Below are 17224 nucleotides of genomic sequence, written 5' to 3'. Positions count from 1 at the left end.
CTTTTTCTAAATAAAAATACCACCAGGATGCACGAAGCTAAGATAAAGGAAATGGAAATGGATATTGCTAAAAAAACCCAAAGCATTACTGACCTTAAACGGCTGCTCCAGGAAGCAAAAGAACGCGAACAGAATGCTGATAAAAACTTACAAGATCTAAAAGAACAAGTGAGTAAAATTTAGCCAGATGACTCTGAAAATAGATTGCTTAATATTAATTTCTTTCTAATATCTGTATTGGCAGAGTTCACTTTTTTTCTCTAATCCATGTTTTTATGTTGGGCTTTTTGCAGTCCTAGTTGCTGTAATTGTACATTTATGTGTTTTAGCCATTAATGAGGTTTACCACAGATTATCGATATATATTTTTGACTTGCAGTTTTAGGGGATTTTTTTTTTTTTTTTTTTTTTTATTCTTCCATAGGTTTTTTTTATTATTATAGTTTCATTGATCACATGAAAGTCTGTCGGTACAGATGCTTCAAATAATAAAAACTTTTTAGCTTGTTCCGCAGAGTGAGTTTGCTGCAGGAACTTCCCTCTTCCTTCCAGGTCTTTTTTGGGAGGATTGATTAACTCTGCCCTCCTAAAGGGGATCTTCATGCCTATTTCCAATATGGCCTCTGAATATGCAGTCCCTAGTAAGTCTTACAAATATTATTTCACACATGGAAAAGGTGATGAATTTTAAACTCTGGTACCTTTGAAAAGATGTATTGAATTTTGGCCTTTAAGTACTCTGCAGATGTAGCCCTAAGACTATCCACCTAGATTAGCTTCCATCTTCTCATTTATTTAATATGTGCACGGTTTTCTTCCCCAGGCATCTTGTACTGGCCATTCTCGGTGTAAGGTTATCAAACACATAACTTTCAATGTAGGAAGTCATATTTTATGTAGGCAAATAAGTGTGTTCAATAAATAGAACTTGGAATTGAGTCCTATAAAACAATTAATTTGTTAATTTGTGCTTATTTTCCCTTTTCTGAAGTCAGTATTATTAAAGGGAAGTGTACACCAGCAGCAAAATTAACACAGAGATAAAATTATTTCATTATGGGATACTACTCTGGAGCAACACACTTCCCAGTGTCTTTTGTGTCTTAAATACTGATGAAGGGATGTGGTCACAGGTAACTACATTACAAAGAAACAAGAGATTGATTGTGGGGGAAAAAACTCAAATCCTTCCCATTTTAATTAGTAACAGAACAAAAGAAAGACTATCACTAACAGTAGTCTTAGGAGAGTTCATAAATTGTCACTGCATTCAAATATATAGTCTTATATTGAAAACATTGATTTTTTTGCTCCTGCATCCTCTACTCAAAGGCACTTGTAGAGGATTATTTATTTCCACAAACCTAATTATGTGTAGGTAATTAGGTTTGTGAAAACTGTCAGTAGATGAACACTGTGATAATCTAGTACTTGGTTACAATCTTAGTACTATTTTCATTCATTTTTTTTAACCTGTACCAAAGAACTCCATCTGAACTGCACTGTCTGTGGATGCTGTTTCAGGAGTAAAACTTTCTTAATTTTTCTTTTAAGATTGAGCTTCTCAAACAGTTTCCTGAAAGTGCAAGGACAGAGCAAAGCCTTTTCAGGGAGCTTCAGCTTTTAAGGTAATGTACTTTTAAATAACTAAATAACTCATCCAATATAGATGAAATGAGAATAATCAGGAAATGGTCATTGTGATTTTTAGTTACATGATTTTTATTCTAAAATATTTTAATAGTTTTTTAAAAAATTGTTTTATATTCCAGATTAACTAATAACCGATTAGAGAAAGACAAAGCAGAACTAGCTCACCAGGTGGAGGATTATAAGCACCACATGCACACATGTACAAGTGAAGTTCCTGCAGCTGGTAATCATTTTCAATACCTAAAATGATGATCTTCCTGTATTTGGGGCCTAAAACTATTTTTACTTAAAATGTATGTGCAAAATGATAATAAATCTAACGAATTATTTGAATTCTATTAATTCCAGAGTAGTGTATACTGGAGCAGACTATGGTCTTGGATTTTTGAGTTACTAACACAAGGTTTTTATAGAGAAGTGTTAATTAATTCTGGAGATTTTTACTATTTTGAACAAGAGGCTATAATACTTGTCAGACTTCCCTTTCCGAGAGGATGTGTACTTCATTGATTTGCTTTATAAACCTCAAAAGACTGCTTGTAAGATGCCAGTCATTCACTGAAATCGTCTTGCCTACCCCTTTTGCCTTGGATTCCAAGCTGCCAGAGAATGAGCATCTATCCCCAAATACCAGCTCTGTGAATAATTTAAGACTCCCATGGGAAAAGCAGAGCACTGCAGAGCAGCACATTGCTGTATGACTGGGAAAAGAAATAAAAATTAACCCTCCTGAAATTATGAATACAGTTAACAAGATCCTTACACTATGTTATTATCAAATTTCCTGCATTTAATTCAGAGAAACTGAATGCAGGACATTTACTATATGTATATATTCACTTACTTTGTACAAGAACTAAAGAAAAGCCCAGGTGACTTGAATTTTTGGTGGTTGTTGATCCCCATTGGGTTTACACACTGTTACAAACTGCTCCAGCTTTCAGGGGATGCAGAATTACTGTGACAAGATTATTCATGTCATTCGTTTTCATTACCTTAAATTTTGTAACAAATTACCATTATTTTTGCAGGACATAATGATATTTTAGAGAAGGATAAAAACGACAGGTTAAGGGAAGTAGCTGACCTCCAGACACAGTTAAAAGCCTCTGAGTTGGAAAAACAGCAATTAAGGGTGAGTTGCAAGGATCATCCTGAGCAAGGCAATGAGCAAAATTATGGTTAGCTAGAAGGAGCTGTTTAATATCTAAACTAATATTTAATAGCAAAGTCAATTTCTGAGCATTATGTTTATGAAGCCCATTTTGATTTTAGTGAATGTGCTGTTCATGGGCAGATGTTTGTGTCTCTAGAGAACATGCTTATTATTATCTCACCATTTACCACTTAAGAAAAAAAAAAAAAAAGCTATTGTTGACATGTATTTCCCAAGTTCTGGATAAAGATGGTATTCCTTCATTCTTTTTAATAGGAAGAAACAAAAAAGCTGAGAAGAGAACTAGAAAACTGTGGCCCTTCCTTTTTTGAAGAAATTGAAGATCTGAAATATAACTACAATGAAGAAGTTAAAAAAAATATTATCTTAGAAGAGAAACTAAAGCAGCTTTCTGAAGAGTTTGGCATCCAAAGGGATAGTCCAGGCAATGTTTCTGTTGATTAAGCTAGTGTTTAGTGTCTTCGGTATTGATACAGTAAATAAGTTCCAGGGCAGTTAGTTACATAATACTGATTTATTTTGTCTGGTTTTTATCTTGGAATAATACAAGTCTATTAAAGTTACAATAGTTTGGCATGTACCAAAGAGCACAGAATTGGATTAGTCAACAGATTATGGTCAGTATTTATATACACCAGTCAAAAATGAGTTTTACCTCTCCCAACCCCTTTGCAGTACTAGATGTTAATTCAGAACAGTAACTGGGGTAATACACAGGTGGTCAGGTGAAGTTGAAACCTTGGACTTATCCTATAAGTCAAGAAACTCTTAAAATGTGCTAAGTATGCCAAGTTCCAGATAAATAAAAACATGTAATTCATTCCTGCTCTCTCGTGCTATCATACTTCTTAACTGTGGACTCAAGGTCAGTGTGCTGGATGTCTGTTCTTACATCCCTGATTATTTTTACCTCAATTTTAGAAAATCCAAGAACAAAGAATTGAAAATAAAGTTACAGTAGTATTTCAACCAATCTAATGGTGTTTTGGTATTTAAATAATTTTTCATTTTGTATATTTTATATAGCTGGATGTATACTTTTATAGCATAGATAAAATAAAGCCAACTCAAAACGATCATGGAGTCTCACACTTTATTACTTATATGCCCTCTTACTTAATATGCCCTTGATGAAGTTTCCTAATTGAGATGCAGGCTGAAAATAGGTATTGTTAAGCCAAGTCATATCTCAAATTACTAAGGATCTCCAAAATAGAACTAGTATACTTACTTTTACTCTTTTTGTCTCAAAATAGTGGAAGTACCTGTAGCATATAGCTTAAGGAGGTTTTTGAGTAACAGTATAATGCTGCAGCTTACCAGTTAAATAATACCAGTGAAAAGTTTTCCCCCAAAAGAAATTGTTACAACTTAGAAAAAAACAAAAAAAGGCAATTTTATGGTCTCACCTGAAATACATCCTTTACTGTTAAGAAACAACAAGATCCTACATACAACAGTGTCATCATAATATTTATAGAAGTGCAACCTAGGGAACTTTTACAATTGATTGCACTCATTAGCGAAGTTATTAGGACCAGCCAGTGTTAGACAGCATGCTGCTTGCACTTAATTATAACAGTTTCCAGAAACGGATTCAAAAGTTAAGGATTTTTCCAAACTGAAAATGAACATGCTAAAAGCTAGATCTCTGCTCTGGATGTTGGATCTCTCGTTACATAAAATCAGTCATTTAGGAAAAACTTAATATTGTACAGTACCTAGGCTGTTGCCTGAGATAGGAGATTATTTGTAAAGAGTTCTGTGGTAGACACAAGTAAAAGGAATGCAGCGCATACAATTAACTCGTAAAAATCATTTCAAGCATCAAACTTGATATCCTTGAGTCTGTCAAATCTTTGACCATCCAAGTTTGAAAAATGGTGAAACAAACTCTTTGGTTCAAAGTCACAGTCATATTTAGCTCTATTAAAAGAAATTACAACAGGCTGAGAATTCAGGTATGTCTCTGCAAGTGGCCAGCATAAGCCAAGATGATGGCGGTGGAGCTAAAAGAGAAAGAAATAAGAGCAGTTTAGAGGTTTTGAGATAGTAGCCCAACAGTTCCCAACTTGTGGGGCAGGGCGCGTGTGCGTGCATGTGCTCTAATTCTAGGATCCAATGCACTGGGGCACTTAGAACCATTAAGTAGTTATCTGAGTAACATGAATAACGGCAAAGCACAAAAGACAAACTAGAACCAAGGTGTCCTCCAGAGTTTCAGAAATAATACAAACTTGCTAATTAATCAAAACCCACATTCTTATTAGCAATACTTGTTCTATAAGTCAACATTACAAGAAAGGAATTTTTAAGATAAAGAAATGAAGCTTTAAAATGTTGAGTGATTACTATACTGAGAGGCAAGAAAATATTATTTTATGTTCTCAATTACTTTATTAGCATAACAGATAATGAAAAAGTTTAGTATGTTATCACTGTAGCAATTCACTATCTTGACTAATTCTACTGCCATCTGACTTGCTAGGAGAACATTACTACTAAAGAATTTGGAAAGCGAGACAAGAAGTGAATACCTCACAATACTTGAAGTAGTATGAATTACTACAGTGCTTCCCACATGGCCACTTATATATTTACCTTGATTAAACACCCATCATTGCAGTGCCACACAATTCCTTCCACTTTACCCTCACTGCAGCCTTCAAACCAAGACAGTATGTCATTTTGTTTCAAAGGAGGCGGATTCTTTATTTCAAATGCTCCATGTGGCACCAGAAGATGTAGAGGCTGCTTCTTGCTTCCTAATCCTATGTTAGAGGAAAAAAAAGCTTCCTGCTAGTTAAGTGTGTTAACTTAAGATTTTCCTCACTTTTGTTATGATGGCTATCTTAAAAACACTATTAAAGGTAGACTTTTATTAGATCCTACAACAGTTAAGAGAACTGTTTAAGAGAACAGTTAAATACGTACTTCAAGTATCTAATGTAGCTGTTTCTTCCCCATGTAACATTTATATAAAAAAACCATGACAGATTCATAGTTGTCTGCTTTGTCCTTGTGGTCACCTCCTCAGTAAGCTTAAAGCCACTAAATTCTTCACGCTTCAGATCATGATCAACAGGACAAATATCTTCGTTCCTGAAAATCTGGCATATTTTCTTATGAATATGGATTAATACTTAAGCCAGGCTGTTAACTATTGCATTGTTGCTTCATTGCCTGTTCAACATAAATCTCCATCTAAGAATACAGCCATTACACCTTTCTGTTGCATTTCTTTTACACACTGAGAAAATGCTTAGACCAGGTACTACTATTTTTAACTTTCTATCCTTGCAAGTTATCCTAACAGCAAAGCTCAGAAATCAGCTGTGCTCATACCTATTTTTGTTGTTGTAAGGTTTTCATGGAGAAGACACAACCAAAATTTACCTTAAATTACTTTTCCTTAAAAAAGCATTCATAATATAATTTTAAAATTGCAACTTATGACTTTACGTACTCAAGAAAAAGCCCCATTAACTTTCTGCTTTAATGGACTAAAGAGCATCAAAAGAGCAAGTAAAAAAAGTCAAGAAAAGGCACTAACAATCAATCTTAAAATATTTTTGTATTTCAATAGTAATATTTTAAACAACTAAAGACTGGCTCAAAGCATTCTTCTAGTAACTCCTGAAGAACACACAGGTGAAAAGAGGTTTAACAGACATAAATTGTCTCATGACAACTCAGCTTTCAGAGGCAAGCATTTTTGGGTGAGTGTTCTTTGGGCCAGCTCTTTCTCTCCTTTCTAAAAAGGTTCCATTGCTACCTTGAAACTTTTTAAAAAACTTATTATTAATTTAAAAAAAAAAAAAAAAAAAAAAAAAAAAAAAGCATCAATTTAACTCAAAAATATCACTAAATAGAAAAGTATTCAAGAAAAGACCATACAAACTTACCATATGGATTTGCATTAATATTAGTCCCAATAAGCTCCAATGTTTGTTCTAAAATTTCTGATAATGGCACGGGGCTGATTTCCAGAAGCCCTGGGTCAGCATGGTGTTTCAATACCAGCGCTACTTCAGCCTCATAATTTACAACAGATGAGTGCCAGCAATACTGCTTACTATTTTTCTCCACAGGCACCCAACCTAGGAGAAAACATTTCACTTTACCGAAATAAATACCTGAAGTTATCAAACGCGTAGTAGAACTGCACGTGCATGAAAAACCGAAACAACAAAACACACCATTAACTACAAACAGAAAGAGTAACAAGAAAAACTCTGTCATATCTCAGAAATGTCAGAGGAATGCAAATGGGACAACTATGCCTTCAGCTGAAGCCGTGTAAGACTGTACAGCAAACTGCAGTTATTTTCAATGTGCCAGAAGAACAAAGCCTTTCTAGATAGTGAATGAATGACATTCCAATTCTTTTCTGAATATGTGAACTACTACTTTTTACTCTGCAACTAATCCTGTTTCACTTCAAAAATGGATTTCCCCCACCCATTTTACCCATGCTGCATCATAAGTACCTGGCATATGGCCGTTTTCATCAGGCAAGGGACTGCCATTAGAGAACTCTATGTCCTTTGCTGGAATCCAGGTATCTGGAACAGGCTTGAAATCCTCTTCAATGTTCCAAACGAATTCTAGATGTATAAATATTACATTTAGTTCTTGGCAAACTGTTAGCCATTTTATGTTTTGATCATCTTTCAGTGCAAGTATTAAAATACCATTGCTCTAAACCTTGTTTTACAGACAGTAGTTCCAGTTACTTTGTACAAGCACCAAAATCTGGCACACTCAAGCAGTCTACAATTACGATGGTTTAAAGAAGTACAGTCACCTTTACGTTTAAAAGTTCAAAACTAAGATGAAAAAATAGCTACCTAAATAGCCAACATTATATTTAAACTGGAACAAGAAAAATTAGAACAGAACAGAATAGAATATTTCAGTTGGAAAGGACCCACAATCATCATCTAGTCCAACTGCCCGACCTATTCAGGGCTGACCAAAACTTAAAGCATGTTGTTGTTAAGGGCATTGTCAAAATGCCTTTTGAACTTTAACAGACCTGGGACATCGACCACCTCTCTAGGAAGCCTCTTCCAGTGTTTGACCACCCTCCTAGTAAAGAACAGCCTCTTCACGGCTAAACCTCCCTGGCACAGCTTTGAGCCATTCCCACAGGTCCTATCACTGGATCCCATGGAGACAAAATCAGCAGCTCCCTCTCCACTTCCCCTCCTCAGGAAGCTGTAGAGAGAAAAAGGTCACCCCTCAGCCTCTTTTTCTGCAAACTAGACAAGCCCAAAATCCTCACAGTATCTTCCTTCCAGCCCTATTACCAGCTTTGTTGCCCTCCTCTGAACGCATTCAAGATCCTTAATGCCCTTCAAACTCTGGGGCTCAGAACTGCACACAGTACTCAGGGTGAGGCTCCACCAATGCTGCAGGATAATCACCTCTTTTGACTGGCTGGTTATACTGGTTTGATGCACCCCAGAATGCGGTTTGCCCTCTGGGCTGCCAGGGCATGCTGCTGACTCCTATTGAGCCTGCTGTCAACCAGAACTGGCCCTAGAATTGAGCCCTGAGGACCACCACTGGTGACCAGTCACCAGCCAGATGCAGCCCCATTCACTACCATCCTTGGAGCTCTGCCCTTCAGCTAGTTCTTCACCCAGCACACTGTGAACCTTCTTAGCCCCCACCATTGAACAACCTACTCAGAAAGATGCTTTGAGGGACAGTATCAAAAGCCTTACTAAAGTCCGGAAAAACTACATCCACCACCTTTCCTTCATGCAGTAGGCAAGTGAGCTTATCATAGAAGGATACCAAATTAGTTAAACAGGACTTTCCCTTTGTAAACCCATGTGACTGCGCCAGATGACTGCATTACTCTTTAAATGATTTTCAACAGAGCCAAGTATAACCTTCTCCATATTTTTTCCTGCAACCAATATTAGACTAACAGGTCTGTAGTTCCCTGGGTCTTCCCTCATGCCCTTTTTGTAGATTGGAATAACATTGGCTAGATTCCAGTCAGTGGGGACTTCCCAACTCCCAAGACCTTTTTGGCAGATGATCAAGAGGGGTCCTGCGTAACATCCCCTAGCTCCTTCACCTGATGGGATGCATCCCATCAGACCCTGTGGACTTGTGAACATCCAGCTGATACAGCTGGTCCCCTACAATTTCAGCATCCCCACATGGCAAGACATTCTGACTGAGAGGACCAAGCAGTCCAAGGTCTATCAGTATTATTAAAGACTGAAGCAAAACCTGCATTGAATACCTCTGCTTTTTCTTCATCCCTATTAGTCAGAAGACCATCTTCAACAAGTATTGGCCCAATGTTTTCTTTAGACCTCCTCTTGCTACTAACATACATAAAAAAGCCCTTTTTGTTATCTGAAACAACAATGGCCAGTTTCAACTCTAATGGAACTTTGGCCCTTCATGTCTTTTCCCTGCATATATGAACCATGTCTCTCTAATATTCCAGCAAAGCTTGACCTTGCTTCCAGAGATCATAGGACTTCTTTTTCCTCTTGAGCTCCACAACATGTTCCCTGTTCAGCCAAGCTGGTCTTCTGCCCCCCTTGCTTAACTTACAACACAGTGGAATTACCTGCTCCTGTGCTTCTAAAAGGTGGATCTTATAGACTGATCAGCACTTCTGGACTCCTAATCCTTCAAAAACAGATTCCCAGGGTACTCTGCTAAATAACTCCCTGAGTAGCTCAAAGTTTGCTCTCCTAAAGTCCAGTAGCAACTCTGCTGTCCTTTTTTCTTACTGCCCTGAAAATTTTAAACTCAACCATTACATGATCACTGTGGCCAAGCCACCTACCACCATGTCCCCCCCCACGAGTCCTCCTCTATTCACAAACAGCAAGTCTAGGAGGGCATCTTTCCTAGTTGGCTCACTGAGTGCCTGTGACAAGAAGTTTATCTCCTACAAACTTCAAGAATTTCCAAGACCTTCTCATCACAGCAGTATGATATTCCCAGTTGATGTCTGGGAAGTTGCAATCTCCCACAAGGACATGGGCTACCGGTCCAGAAACATCTCCCAGTTGCCTATGGAATAACTTATTGCTGCTTGCATCCTGGCTGGGCTATTGGAAGTAGACACACCTCTACAACCTCTCCTTTGTTTTCCATTCCCCTACTCCTCAACTGCACCACCTACTAACTGTAAGGATTGCACAGTCAAACCTTTCCCTTATGTACAGTGCAACACCTCCACCTCACCTGCCCTCTCTATCCCTCCTGAACAGCTTGTAGCCCTCCCTCCCAGCACTCGAATCATGCCACTCATTCCACCAAGTCTCAATAATATCAATGATATCATAGCTCTGAGAGCTAACCAATGCTTCCAAGTCATGCTGTTTGTTTCTCATACTGCATGCACTGGTGTACAAGAATTTCAGATATGGTCCTGAGCTCTCCATGCTCCCAGGAGACCCCTAAATGTTCCCACAGGCATTGCCACCCACTGGCAATACCATGCCAGCCCCTATCTTACCTACTGCACTGCTTTTGGTATCTCCTACCCCAATCGACTCTATTGGGGAAGTTTAAATTAGTCTGTTTAAAGTTTTCTTGAAGTGAAGAGTGACATAAAAAAAATTCGAGTATGATCACTGACATTTCCTGCATCAGATGAGAGCTGTTTTTCAAACTAGATTAACTTACATTGGGGGGGGGAAGTAAGAAATCTTCACTAACCTTTGCAATCTTCCAATGAATACAAGAATCGTTTAAACTTTTTCTCAGCTTGTTTGTTAGGTTTACGATCCAGCCTAGCCCATAGATAGGGTTGCCCTAGAGTTTCCAGAGAAAGAAAACCAGCAGTTTACTGAGGTGACCATATCTGCAGACTGCTGAAATCAACTACATAAAAGACAAGATATGAATCCTCATTTGCAACAAGAGAAATTTTACAGCCAAAGACATTACATAAATTCATACATTAATTAGACTACCTGAATCTAAAAACCTATTTGTAGAATCTTGCTTAGTGTAATACTAAGTTTCCCTACAAGAAGGTAAAGGCAAGAACCCCAGTGATGCAATGAACCAGTCTTCTCATTTCCTCCCAGCTTCCATACTTCTTTTAAGCCTCCCCAGGGAAACTGGACACCCTTTATACAAGTTCTAGTGGGCAAGGAAGACTTACTAGCAGGAAATATTAAACCCGGACAAGTTCCTTGATTAGCATGTTCACTTAAATCATAGTGCATGTATTTGACAGAGTACAATCTATAACAACCTTATAAACACCTCCTATGGTCACAATAACTATTACCACATGGTCAAGATCTTCAATGCCAGGCACATTTGCAAAAGCTGTAATCCAATAAATCTCACAACAAAAGCAAAAACTACATAAAACAAGGTTTCTACTCAGCATGAGAAAACTGCACATGGATCTGTCACATTACCTTTGTAAGTAGTTACATAACAGCAGGTTCCATCCACCTTTTCAGTAGGAACTGCACTGTATATATCTGCCTCTATCGCCTTTGCAGTTATAGTTTCAGTTGCCAAAACTTTAAAGGGCTGAAAAAAAGACAGGTATTTTAAACCCTCGTGGCTAGATTACTGCCGCCTTCTCATGAGGATTCCTGCTCTCAATAACTGGAATCTGTAAGCCCAGCCCTACCCATCCTATTCCTGATTTCTAATCCCATCGAAGTACATCAATGTTTCTTCAAGACATGACAGCTTGGAAAATGCTCTGAGACAAAAGAAAGACAATCCCTTTGCAAACTCTCTCTGCCTTTTCCACTCTTGATTAGCATTTAAAGATAATTTTGCCTTTTTACACACTTCAAGTAGTGCATATACACTAGAAAGGTTCCAGTCCAGCACCGCAATATCTGGAGATGGGCCTTCCTGTATGACAAAGGCAACAGAAATTCATCCTGATGAGCTGCTCCGAGCTCTCAGTTTGGAGCTGAAAGCCAATAGCACCATTTTATGCCATGAAATACACAGGCCGGTGCCACACAAGGTAGCAAAAGCATCCTGGTGTTAAATACCTGGTATCAGAGATGCCAACTAAACAGTCTTCCACTTCAAAAGAGCAAAGACGCAAGTGATTCAGTCACTGAAACAAACAGCCAGCCACAACTAGTCCACATTTCTAGGTGGGGTTCTGTAACAGTGTCACTGTAAATAGGTCATTAGCTGTGCTTGGATTCAAATGTTCCCGCATAATCATCACCCCTCCCTCCTCTTTCTCCAGACACCTTTAAGTTGCATGTCCCAAAACAGAACTCTGAATTCATAAAATGAGAACCTTCTACAGGCTTTCGCTGGATAAAATGGCTGTATTCTATTTTAGGAACCAGATTTGTAACCATCTATGAATATTTCATGAAAAGAAACATTTTCAGGGTAGGAAGAAAAAATTCCCATTGGTTTTCTGACCACCACCCCCCTTCTTTCCTAGCAAACAGAACCCCCTCTGGTATTCTTGCCTACAGTTTGAAAAAAAAGAGAAAACACACCATGTGTCAGTTCCACATCTAATTTCCTGTTGGGTTCTTCTGTATGAAGGAACAAATGTATAGCGAGAGACGCTTACATGGCCATTATCATGATGGTGTTGCTACTCAGAGTTGAACAACTTAGTTACTGATGTTTTGGCAATCATTTCAGTTCTTCCATCCACAAGTCAAATACTAAGGGGCGAAAGTCACCCGCATGGATACAAATTCACCATGCAGCTGAGAGCAGTAGGTGCTGCTACAAAAATCAGGGAAGACAGGTTGGAGGTATATGGCTAGAGAGGTGAATCACACCCCAGTCTGTCCTGACACTGCCATTTCCATCTCGGGAAATCATAACGTTGATTGGGATCCATTACTTTCCCCTTACTAAATATTCGACGTCTTACAGCCTCAAAGGAATTCTTCTCTCATAACTCTGTTACTGCCTGGATCACAACCAAAACGAAAAAAACAAAGAAAAACGTATTTATTGCCCACAAAGCTCACAGAGGGGAACGGCACGATAGTTTACACAACTCCCAGTCTGTTCGTGTTGGAGTGGCCTTGTTCCTTGCCGTGACTGTTCCCGACGCTTAGAAAAACCAAACATAACACTTCCGTGAGCACCTGCACGCGCCACCGTCCATTTCGCCACAGACCTGCAGCCGAACCCCTCACCACTCGGCTGTCTCACTCCCCTCGGCCCGGCACCGGACTCGGACCCGGACCCGGACCCGCCGCGGGGACTGGGGCCTCCACCGCCTGACGCCCGCCCGGGCCCGTGCCGCCCCAACCGCCCGCCCCACGCCCAGGCCCGTGCCGCCCCGGCCACCTGCCGCTCCCGCTTGGCCGACGGCTCCTCCTTCACCTCGGTCACGAACAGACACGGCACCTTCCGCTGCACCGAGCCCCGCCGACTCATGGCCCCGGCCCCGCTCCCGCCGGCGTCCCCGCTCCGAGCCCACAATGCGCCTGCGCCGCGGGGCGCCACGGGAAATGGAGTCCGTTACCGCTCCCGCCCGCCAGGAGCCGCGGCGCAGCCCTGAGCGCGGTGGGGCGGAGCGTGGCCGCCTGTCTCCAGCGGCCCGCAGCCTCGCGGTGGCTCTGCCGCTCTCTGCCGCCCCGCCCAGCCTCAGGCCCCGGGCAGCTCCGCTCTCCACAGCGGCGGCTCCCGCCGGGCCGGGGCGGCCGCCAGGGTGAGGCTGAGGCCGGCCTGAGGCGCCAGGCTGTGGTGACCTCTCCCTTAGGACAGCCGCCTCCTTCCTTATCCAGGCTCTCTGCCTCGGCGTACAACCCTTGAGTCTCTGCCGGGTTGACCCCGCCTGGACGCCAGGTGCCCACCAAAGCTGCTCTATCACTGCCCTCCTCAGCTGCGAAGAGGGGAGAACGTACAACCAAAGGGTCCTGGGTCGACACAAGGACACGTGCAGCGATCACTCATCCTTTTCTCTGTTTATTGCCAATCGCAGCCAAGCAGGGGCATGAGAAATAAAAGCCAAATGTCCAAATGCCTTCCCCCCACCACTCCCTTCTTCCCCGCTGGCATTGGCCCTGTCAGACACGGGGGAAGCTTGAGCAGCTTCTCCCAGAAGCCAGCCCTGCAGCCCCAGCTGCCAAATTCTTGCCACACAAACCCAGTGCAGAATCAGCTCTTCTGGCCAGCTCTGCTGTGCCTCTCGTAGGCCCAGCTGTACAGCTACAGAGAGCGCCTGTTTGGATAGCCCCTGGCAGAGCTGACCCATCCTTCCTAGGGCTGCTCCTGCCAACTGACAGCTCCTTACTCATGGCCCTCATCTGCTTTTGCTGAATTCTCCTTTGCCTGTGTGCCCCAGTCAGTCCTGCCCTGGCACACCAATGACGTACAGCACTGCTATGCTCTGCTGAGTTGTCAGGCAGTCTTGTCACCACGCACTGTTGGGGTGGGTTCTTGATGGGGGGTTTTTTCTTACTTTGTGATTTTTTGTTTGTTTCTTTTCCCTAAATTCCAGGGTTTTATTCAAGAATGCTCATAAGTGTTCATTTCCAAGTCACTGATGTCGCTCACGGTTGTGGATTTGACCCCATAAACTCGGGATAATAGCATGCCTTAACTGATTTCCAGGATGAAAACTTAATTCCCCCCCCCTAGATATTTTTTATTCAGAGAGAGCCTAGGACCTGAATGGGAACAGAGTTTTTTGTAAGGGACCCAAGTGTCCGCTGCTCTTTCTGCTGTAGCTGTGGCACTGGCATCATGGAAGCAAGAAAAAGCAAGGTACTCCAGCAATCTAAGCAGTTAACAGCTAGCACCTTACTACATTTTATGGTAAAGAAACACCGGAATGGGAGATTCTTGGAGAAAGTCCCATTTTCCATACTTTACTCTGAAGCAACGAGATAAAGGAAGATGTTCAAGCTGGACTGGCCACATGGAACCATCATGGAACCAGCTGGAGCAGCCGTTGGCAACTGTGGAAACGGAACATTCTATACTGGACAGCAACTGCCTTCGTCGGCTCAGGATGCCCGGAGAAGGTACCACATCCTTCCTTCTTCTTTGTTAGTTGGAGTTTTGTTTCAAAAAAACCCAGCAGAACTAATGTTCTGAAGGTCCAGTTTTTGAAACAAAGCTACTGATTTTAGGGTAGGATTACAGTTTGCCAGAATGTGAAAGCTTTAACGTTTTCATGTATGTTCAGAGAGTACTGAGAGAGGACAGGTGGAAGAGGTGAAGATGGGCGCAGCAGGGAATGAACTCAATTTCCGTTTTCATTCCCCCTACACACAGGTAAATACTTTAGATTTTAGAGTGGTTTGTATCCTTGATTTTCTTGATACCTCCATGTTGAAAGGGAGGGTCATTATGTAAACTTTCAAGCTGATATGGCACTTTGTCTGCTTCATGGCAGCGCCTGTAAATCAAATACATCATTTTCAGAAGTGGCGAGAAGAGCTAAAGATCTAAACTACAGACAATTTCTCCCTTCAGCTGGGTTCAATCAAAAACCACAGAAGTTAGAAATCACGCCTATAGACCACTCATCGCTTGCTTATTGAGTAAACATTATATTGATTATATAATGGCCATGTTTATCATTTCTGCCTCTAGTGACTACCTGAATTCCTGTAAATCTGTTATTTAAAACAAAGCCCTTAAAAATGGGTTTGTCCACAAAAAAGAATATTTACGTTCCACTGGGTGAAAAAAAGCTGCTCCTACACCCAGCTCTGAATGTCTGGAACTGGGAGAAACTGACCTTTAAATAATACCAAGGGTGGCTTTGTTTTCCTTTAAAAACCTCACACAGAAACTCACTGAGAAACAACAGGTCACCTGGCATATACAGCTCTGAGCTGGGATGTGGTTTGTATCCAGGATAGAAACCTGAGTTTACATTTGTCACTGTAACACTGTTATACATGGACTACTGCATCATCTCCCCAACTAATTAAAACCAAAATCTTTTAAAAGAGTAGAGTCACCTTTATGGCAGCCACCGGGGTATGGGAAACCAGTGTGACTACCCAGAAATTAATTTTCCTCGGGTGCAGATTCTGTTACTATGGAAAACCTCTTGGCTGTGATACTGTGCACCCGTTATGGAAATGGGGGAGTCGTTTGCATCTGTTCAGTGGATTTAGAAATACAGAAATAGAGGTGGAAATGAGCAACTCCCTTCAAACACGTTTTAGTCTGAAAACAAAAGTGACCTTCTGCAGCCAAGCTGATGTTTCCAAAGGGAATTGGAAAAAAAGATTTTTTTCCAGATTTTTAAGTCCCAAGTCTGAAAGGTCTGTGCAAGGATTACAAATTCCCCAAATGTTTAGGTTTTCACTTCTTGTTGGGAATCTTTGTGGGGTTTGTTTCTTACTTCTCATTTTCCCATAGACACATGTATTCTAATAGTAAGAGAGTAATTGTGTAAGATTTGAACATGTACAGCAGATTTCATTCAAGATAACTAAATGTTCTAAAATATCACAATGCGCTTGCACAAAAAGTCATATGTGCACAGTAGTTATATCATGTACTAATCCATTAAGTCCATTTTTACCACAGTATCTGAAAACTGTTTTCTCCTGCAGCAGAAGTTGAAGAACATCGCCTGTTTCTGGGAAACACAGCCCTCAGGCTGTGTGAGGATCAGCTGCGCCTTCCGTCACAGCAAACCTCGTCATATCAATGGACTTTTTCTGCCACCTACTAACAGTGAGTAAAAATATTTTCTCAATAATTTGTTCATTAGAGTTAGTCAAGACAAGACAAGAAATGTGCCATGGCAAATCAGTGGGGTACGATCTGCTATCCCTGCAAGTGGAAGGCAAGGAAAAGAATTGTATTGGCATTTGAATAGGGTTGTTGCAGGAATTTTTGTTGCTGTTGTGTTAGGAATCTTTAGATATCAGAAATGCAGGAGAACCAGGAGTGAGAGCTAAAAAAAGAGTTATTCATGGGCCTTAACTTAACTACAGACCTGGAGACAGGTGTCATGAGACAAATGCAGGAAGACTTCTATTTAGAAGCAAACCCTTTGTGTTCCTGAAATTCCCCCAGGAAAGGAAAAGGTAGCCTGGCATATCTTTTACATCACTGGGATCCTGAACTCATTTATTAATTTCAGACCAGGTATTACTAATCACACCTATCCCTATATTGTCATATTTAATCTGGTTTTTAAGACTTTCTGTAGTTGGAAGATGCTCTTTTGCCAACCTCTGCAGAAGATTCTTCCTAAAAGGCACAATGTCTCCATTTTTTGATTACTTCCATATGATAATGGTTTCAAAACTAGACCTGCTGATGTCAACATGGATTTCACATTCCAGGTCCCTCCTAACAAAAGAAATCTAATGCTCTTTTCTGCAGATGCCCCACTGCCACAGGGTGACCAAGAAGGGATTCTGTCTCCAGCCCAGTATCAAGGATCACTCACAAGTCCAG

The 17224-nt window shown here is 40.7% G+C and overlaps 2 protein-coding genes across 10 annotated transcripts in view; one reads left to right on the top strand and one right to left on the bottom strand.

Moving 5' to 3' along the window:
* Window positions 1-3909, top strand: part of CEP290 (centrosomal protein 290) — a 56075-nt gene extending 52166 nt beyond the window's left edge. For 4 of the 7 annotated variants that reach the window (XM_030480862.1, XM_030480864.1, XM_030480865.1 and 1 more), the window contains 5 exons: window positions 27-168; window positions 1555-1628; window positions 1773-1876; window positions 2685-2788; window positions 3086-3803. In XM_030480862.1, the coding sequence (XP_030336722.1) occupies window positions 27-168; window positions 1555-1628; window positions 1773-1876; window positions 2685-2788; window positions 3086-3274 (613 nt within the window). In that variant the 3' untranslated portion in view covers window positions 3275-3803. Of the gene's footprint in view, window positions 1-26; window positions 169-1554; window positions 1629-1772; window positions 1877-2684; window positions 2789-3085 lie in introns of those variants that run through there. The other 3 variants (XR_003990739.1, XM_030480866.1, XR_003990740.1) reach the window with 3 other exon arrangements.
* Window positions 3326-13288, bottom strand: C3H12orf29 (chromosome 3 C12orf29 homolog). 3 transcript variants are annotated; one of them, XM_030480873.1, is made up of 7 exons: window positions 13136-13287; window positions 11251-11368; window positions 10535-10630; window positions 7321-7437; window positions 6736-6930; window positions 5432-5601; window positions 3326-4839 (listed from the first exon to the last, which is right to left on the bottom strand). In XM_030480873.1, the coding sequence occupies exons 1-7, from the start codon at window positions 13223-13225 to the stop codon at window positions 4651-4653; spliced, it is 975 nt and encodes a 324-aa protein (XP_030336733.1). In that variant the 5' UTR covers window positions 13226-13287; the 3' UTR covers window positions 3326-4650. The 3 variants fall into 3 exon arrangements, with proteins under 3 accessions (XP_030336733.1, XP_030336734.1, XP_030336735.1); XM_030480874.1 differs by having other exon boundaries at window positions 13172-13286; XM_030480875.1 differs by having other exon boundaries at window positions 4681-4756; window positions 13136-13288.
* Between the last annotated feature and the right edge of the window lie 3936 nt (window positions 13289-17224).

The sequence above is a fragment of the Strigops habroptila genome, chromosome 3 (assembly GCF_004027225.2).
Source record: "Strigops habroptila isolate Jane chromosome 3, bStrHab1.2.pri, whole genome shotgun sequence".
Classification (NCBI taxonomy): Eukaryota; Metazoa; Chordata; class Aves; order Psittaciformes; family Psittacidae; genus Strigops; species Strigops habroptila.
Note: the sequence above shows the minus strand (reverse complement) of the source record. Positions and strands in the feature narration are given on the sequence as shown.